The following is a 6,851-nucleotide window of genomic DNA, read 5'->3' on the forward strand; positions in this document are numbered from 1 at the left end:
CCTTTTCAAGTATGAAATTACCCAGTTCCTCTCCGCTAAGGTTGTAACTTGCACACTGGTTGTGTCTCCCAAGGTGCATAACCTTACATTTATCTACATTGAACCTCATCTTCCATTTTTTTTGCCCACTCATCTAGAATTGCAAGATCATTTTGAAGCATGGTGACATCTTCTGATGATTTGATGACTTTGCAAAGTTTTGTATCATCCGCAAAGATGGATACATTGCTGAGTAACCCTATCCCAATATCGTTAATAAAAATTTTAAACAGAATGGGCCCCAAAACCGAACCCTGGGGCACTCCACTTAGTACCGGTATCGTATCTGATATGGCACCATTCACAACCACTCTTTGTTCTCTATTACATAGCCAATTCCCTACCCATCTGCAGATATTTTCACCCAAACCTAGGTTTTCCATTTTATTAATCAATCTCTTGTGTGGGACAGTATCAAATGCTTTAGCGAAATCTAGGAAAATCACATCTACAGCATTTCCATTATCAAGGTTTTTGCTAACCTCTTCATAGAACCCTAGTAGATTAGTTTGGCATGAAAGATTTTTCACGAACCCATGTTGGTTAGTACTGAGTAGACGGTGATGGTCTAAATATTCCTGCATACCATCCCTTAAAAATCCTTCAAATACTTTACCCACAATTGATGTTAAACTAACGGGTCTGTAATTAGCGGGATCTTCCTTTTTTGAATATTGGCACTACCTCTGCTATTCTCCAATCTTTTGGTACTATACCTGACGATAGTGACTTGCTAAAGATATAATGTAGGGGGGTAGCTAGTTCATCCCTTAATTCCATTAATACCCTTGGATGAATCCCATCTGGCCCTGGTGACTTATTTGTTTTGAGTTTGCTTAGCCTCAGTACTATTTACTTTGGCGTGAAATCCAAAATGAGATTTGGCTTATTTGTCCCGTTTGTGGTAAATGTTCGTTCCACAGTCTGCTCTCCCTTAGTAAATACTGATGAGAAGAACTCATTTAACAGTTTTGCTTTTCCCTTGTCCTCAGTAACACTTTTTGCACTAGTATCAGTTAGTGGGCAAAACACAAGAAACACAAGAAAACACAAGAAAAAGAAAGCCATTGTGGTTTGCAAAAGAAGTCTTGCTACTTCTTTTGCAAACCACAATGATGTGCATCAGCCTACACAAATGCTGCATTCTGCATTTACCGAAGATTCAAAAACGTAGCGGCGTTGCCCATAGCAACCAACCAGATTCTGCGTTTCATTTTCTAGGATGTAATATACAAATGATCCCTGGAATCTGATTGTTTCATACGGGCTACACAACCACTTTTATAATATTTACTAAACTATTCCTAGGCACCAGCAGAAATAGCCAAACATCACGCCTGACAAAATACTCCATAAAATTAAATCTTTTTGTATATGTCTCTGTGCTGCTCCACAAAACGTTTTCAGGGTTTAGCCGCACATATTAAGTATCTCCTAAATGTATCAAAGGGGGGCCGCAGCAGGAATCTCCGATCCCTGCTGCGATCCCCCCTGCACCGCCGCCGGCCGCATCCCCCATAGGTTTCTATGGGGAATACAAAGCTGCCGATGTATTAACATCGGGCAGCCCGGCTTCGCATCCCTGGGCTATCCCCATTCTGGGATGGCGATAGCCCATTGTAGCCTATGGCTACGGGATCGCACTGCCGAGCGGGGCAGTGCGGTCACAGGGGTCGGCAGGGGTCCGCATAACCGTGCATGCCAGACCCCCCGGCTTCTGGGTCAGGGCTTCACAGGGACGGGCTCCTTTCGGAGCCCTGTCCCTGCACCCTTTTAATCATACATCCAGGCGGTGTACTTCAACACCGCAATACGAAGTCCGGCGACGCCACTGCGCCGGCATCGCAATATGTTGATAAATGCGCCCCATAATGATCTAAATGTCATTCTTAGCTTATGTTGTCCCATAATAAACACTGATTCAGCAAAATTCAAATAGCTCATTTTGAAATGTGTTACATTTTACATAGGTCCCCGCAGCTCTATGTTGGGCTCAGTATTACCTTGTTGCGTACTTTTGAAAACTATAAGGGGTTTCTTGTTTTCAACTATGCATTCGCTGTAATATTCATTTTCTTCTGACTCAGCACAGTATATAATAAATGCCATAAATTCCAAATGCAATGTGACCTTGTGCGAATTCATCCCTAAGTTTGTTTTTGGTGTATTAACTGTTATGTTATTGTGAACACTGGACTGTCTGCATGTTTTAAGCCCTGCCTATATTTATGGATGAATGCACACCAGCACAGATAAAGAAGACCCTGTGTGATCATGTGGTACTGTCTCTCTGTCCTGTCAGCTACAACAAATCAAAGTGTTTACAACTAATCACTGTCCTTGCAAAGAAACTCCTTACTGGCACCCCGTTAGAATCTGAAGAATCTGGGAGATTAGGAGCACAATCCTGGACAGCAGGAGATTTATGACTGAAATGGGAGCCCCCCTGCAGGATGCGGGAAGGTAGGTAGCTATGCAGTATGAAGTAACGGCGGCGCTTTTAGTTAAATCTGTAACTTTTAGAACTGTTCCTGATACAGGAAGAAATCAGTGAAATAATTCAGAAATGAATAAAACGACTTCCTGTGCACTCATCCAGAATATGGAAGCCGTTCTATAAATCTTGAACAAACTTGGGACTTGTGACCTTTTTTTTCTTACATAGAAACAGAGCAACGGTTCAATGAATAACGAAATGAGAAGTTTCTTTAGGAGCGAGAACCAATTCAAATTGCAGTTTGTATTTGTAGTTCTTTCTGTATTCTTTCTGCTGCTGTGTCACCTTTATTTGGGGTTAGGAGGATAGTACAATTAGAAGATACTCTTACCTTATATAGTCTCCCCATCTGCTTCCTGTCCTTATAGAAAAAGTGAATTCATTCTGAATAAATATCCTTGGAAAAGACTTTGGACCAATGACACTAGTGTGTATGTCGTTAGCAAGCCACAGTTTTGCCACAGTGTAGCCTTTACGTCTTCCTCTTTTCATTTCCTCTGCTTGTCATATAGTAAAACCACTTAAGTGTTTGTGAAATTTGCCTAAGATATGACACAGTACCACCCACATAATGTACCAGAAAGCCACACTCAGCAGCCTGCAACTTCATAGAAGATACAGTATGAGACACAAAAATGAACATGGCCCGCATCACTTCACATCAATAACTGGTTGCTAACGGTTGCTTTTCAAATCTGCTACTATGATTGGCCAACTGTAAAAGTTCTAGGACTTAAACCACTTACTAGGACCAATAGAGGTCTAATTCCTTGTTTTATTACTTTGACAAAATCACAAGTCAGTGGCGTAGCAATAACCCCCGTAGATCCTGGGTGGTTTGTGGGTGCTGGGAGTTTTGGGGGGATATTGATAACACTGCCGGTGCCTAGTTCCTAGTCTTTGCCAGTGGATTCCCTCCTCCGTTCAACCTTCGTTCCACCTCTATCCACCAGCGTCATTGCTGCTGGGGTCCGGCTGTGCCTTTTGGCATTGAAAAATGTCCTTCCAACTCCCCTAACGTCCACAATAACGGTCTTCTTTGAGGCAACGGCCATTTTAGGATTAGTATTTTTACTGCAAGCAGTCAGGATGGGACCCTAGTGACAGAGGCGGAATGGCGGGGGGAATCCCCTGACAGATGCGACAGTGTCCAGCGGTCAGATGGATACACTATTACCTCAAGTGTTTAAAGTTTAAAATGGGGGGGGGGGATATCTATAATCATGGATAAAAATCAATAAAAACTGATAAAATCATGCAATCCCAAATTCAAAATTCAGATGTGAAATCCAGAGAATATAGAAATTGGGTGGATCTCTAATGATCGCCCATCCTCCCTACTGAACACACCCTCTGTGAGACATAGATCACCCACCCTACACCGCGGGACAGTGACTCCTCTCTGACCTGGTGGAGCCCCCACTGACATCATCACTCCTCACATCTCTGCCCACAGTTAATGCCGGGATCATTGGCTGCACTCAAAGCTGGGCTCGTGCATACACCATGCAAATGCGTATGTTTGTCAGCCTCAGTCAATTCACTTAATTGGCATCTGTTAATTTTTTTTTAACACATTTTGCGGCTGATTCTGCTCGTAAAGTAATTGTAGTTGTCGGCAGCCGCAGAACCTTAATTTGTTACGTTATACTAAAACAAGTTTTGATTCAACAAATATGGGGGATCTTGTATATGCTGGAGTAAACCCTCACTGATTGTAAGACGAAGGCCGCGGCCCACATCATTAATATACCTAGTGCAGGAGATATGTCACTAAGCGGCTTCCCATCCCCATACACATGACTCAGAATCACACAAAGATTTTGATACATGCTGTCAACGCTCTCTCACAGGCTTGTTTTAAGAGAGGATAGGGCAGGTTCCACATGGGCCCCTCCTCTATGGCAGCAAGCAAACTCTGGCTTTATGACAGAATCTAATGTGCATCCGCAGGTCTTCAAAAACATGGCGCCCGTGACTTAATGGGGACATCTGTAACTTTACAGTATTTGGGTCTTATGCCAGCTTGCGTAGTGTATTTTGTGACCATATGCGCAAGTGCAAATGTGTATATGCACCCCATGCAGACCCATACGCATGTGGTAGGAGTGCTCTTGTGAGCGCTGTAGACTGAGGGGAAATGGGGTAGAAGGACTTTTTGGAGTGGGATGTTACCACCCCGTCCACTGGTCGGATATATTGAGATCTTTTCACCGAACGTGTAAATGCTGTAGTTGTCCTCTTGCCAACCTGTTGCATCCACATTTCAACATTATTTCCGCAGGAAATGTAGCAAGACGCTCTGCAAACGTGGGATACAAATTATCCTTACAAAGAAATAAGGATTAAAAAGGGTTGAGATTACCTGAAGGGTAAAAAAAGGGGCAGACTAGATGGGCCAAATGGTTCTTATCTGCTGTCAAATTCGATGTTTCTATGTTTCTAATATCCTTTTTACACGAAATATAACAAATATAACCCTGAGAATTACATGGTCATCACATGCTGTAAAATGCGTAAATGGAAACAAAACCTCAAAATAGATATTTTCAGAGAAGAACCACGAAGGCAAAATGCATTGTTCAGTCTGACAGTGACATTGTACCACAGCTCTGTTATCCCCTTTCACACCAAAATCCCAAGTCCCAGCTATGTTACTGTACCACAGTTTCAACCAATGGAACAACTGCTCAAACCCGTTTCATATGACACCCGGGGTGCACTCTGCATTGTCACCCCAGCCCGTTCGTGGCAATTTGGGGTCATCACTCTTGTGCACTTTGGTGGCACCCAGGTAGTGACTCCAACCGATGAGCACTTTTTTTCAACATAACCTGGGCCTACTAATCTGGGTCATGACTATTCGTGGACATGGGGTATTTAACCCGGGTTGAACCTTTCACAACGACACATGACGCAGATTAACCGGGTTGGGATAATTTGGTCTACAGCATGATGGTCGACATGGGAAAATGTCGACATGGGTGTAGGTCAACATGGGACAAGGTCGACATGGTTCCAGGTCGAAAGGTCTTTAGTTGAACAGGTCGTTAGTTCGACAATGTCTAGGTCGACAGTGAAAAGGTCGACATGAGGGTTTTCACTGTTTTTTTTACCTGAATGTCAACACCGTTGACATGGACACAGTTTAAAGTGCACCGCATCCCCTCGCATCACTCGCTGCACTCGCTATGCATCGGGCACGGTGCCTCACTGCGCTCGGCACACTATTTTATTCTCCCACCACGCCCTAGTGCAGGGCTGGGCAACACCGGCCCTCCAGATGTTGATGAACTAAACATCCCAGCATGCCTTGCATCAGTTTCAGCATAGCCACATAGCAAAACTAATGCAAAGCATCCTGGGATGTGTAGTTTACTAACATCTGGAGGGCCGGTGTTGCCCTGCCCTAGTGAATGGTAGGGCATGAAATACCGCATAGTCGGCACATGTCAGCTCAAGAAACAGCGAAAAACCCCATGTCAACCTTTTGACTGTCAACGTAGACACTGTCGAACTAATGACCTGTCAAACTAACGACCTGTCGAACTAATGACATGTCGACCTTTTCCCATGTCGACCTAATGACTGTCTACCATCATGCTGTAGACCAAATGACCGCATCCCGATTAACCCTGCAATTTCCCGGGTCATTTGCTCAGTGTGAAATGGACAGAATGTTGACACAAACAAAAGGTCAACATGAACATAGTCGACATGATGGTAGAAGTTGCATCCAATTCCCTTTGAAGGGTCCCATGTGATACATCGCATGCGATAGAGCTTATGTTCTATTGCAGTAACAAATACCATTGTAATGGTGCTGGCCCACGGCAGACAATTGGCAAAAAGTCTAGCGGAATGGAGAAATTGCCACACACCTACTTATGTGCATGAAGTTTGATGCTGCATCATATTAAACCATCATGTATACATTATAACTGTACCTTATATAGTGCCTGGTACAAGGTAACCAGCCCCGTCCTCAGAAGGTGATGGGCAGGTCCTCAGCCTCAGTCCTGAGCTTGCTGCAGCCAGTGCGCTGGTTATTTAGATGCCCTGAGAAAAGAGGAAGATAGAAAAGAGGAAACAATCGTCAGGAATAATGAGGAAAGAACTGTTTCGCGTTAAAATGACTGTGAAAGAGCCTTTGCCTTTGCTGATTTATTTTCAATAGATATAAAAGGTATTTCCCCTCCTCCGTTCCCTTTTCACACTTTGCTTCGTTATAACATGTTGGATGTAATTGGGGCTGAGAATGAGGTCATAATGTAAGGTCAACTTTTCAAAATTTCGTCCTGGTGGTCCAGCAGGG

The 6,851-nt window shown here is 43.6% G+C and overlaps 1 protein-coding gene across 2 annotated transcripts in view; it reads right to left on the reverse strand.

The window, feature by feature from the left end:
* The window catches only part of ITGB2 (integrin subunit beta 2), a 47,802-nt gene extending 41,207 nt beyond the window's left edge, over positions 1-6,595 (reverse strand). The window contains exon 1 of one of the 2 annotated variants that reach the window (XM_083154419.1): positions 6,484-6,595. Coding sequence is in view for 1 of the 2 variants with exons in the window: in XM_083154418.1 (XP_083010544.1) it covers positions 2,868-2,885 (18 nt within the window). In the remaining variant the exon portion in view is untranslated. Of the gene's footprint in view, positions 1-2,867; positions 3,019-6,483 lie in introns of those variants that run through there. The other variant, XM_083154418.1, reaches the window with a different exon arrangement.
* Between the last annotated feature and the right edge of the window lie 256 nt (positions 6,596-6,851).

Source organism: Crinia signifera, chromosome 7, assembly GCF_055691185.1.
Source record: "Crinia signifera chromosome 7, ASM5569118v1, whole genome shotgun sequence".
Classification (NCBI taxonomy): domain Eukaryota; kingdom Metazoa; phylum Chordata; class Amphibia; order Anura; family Myobatrachidae; genus Crinia; species Crinia signifera.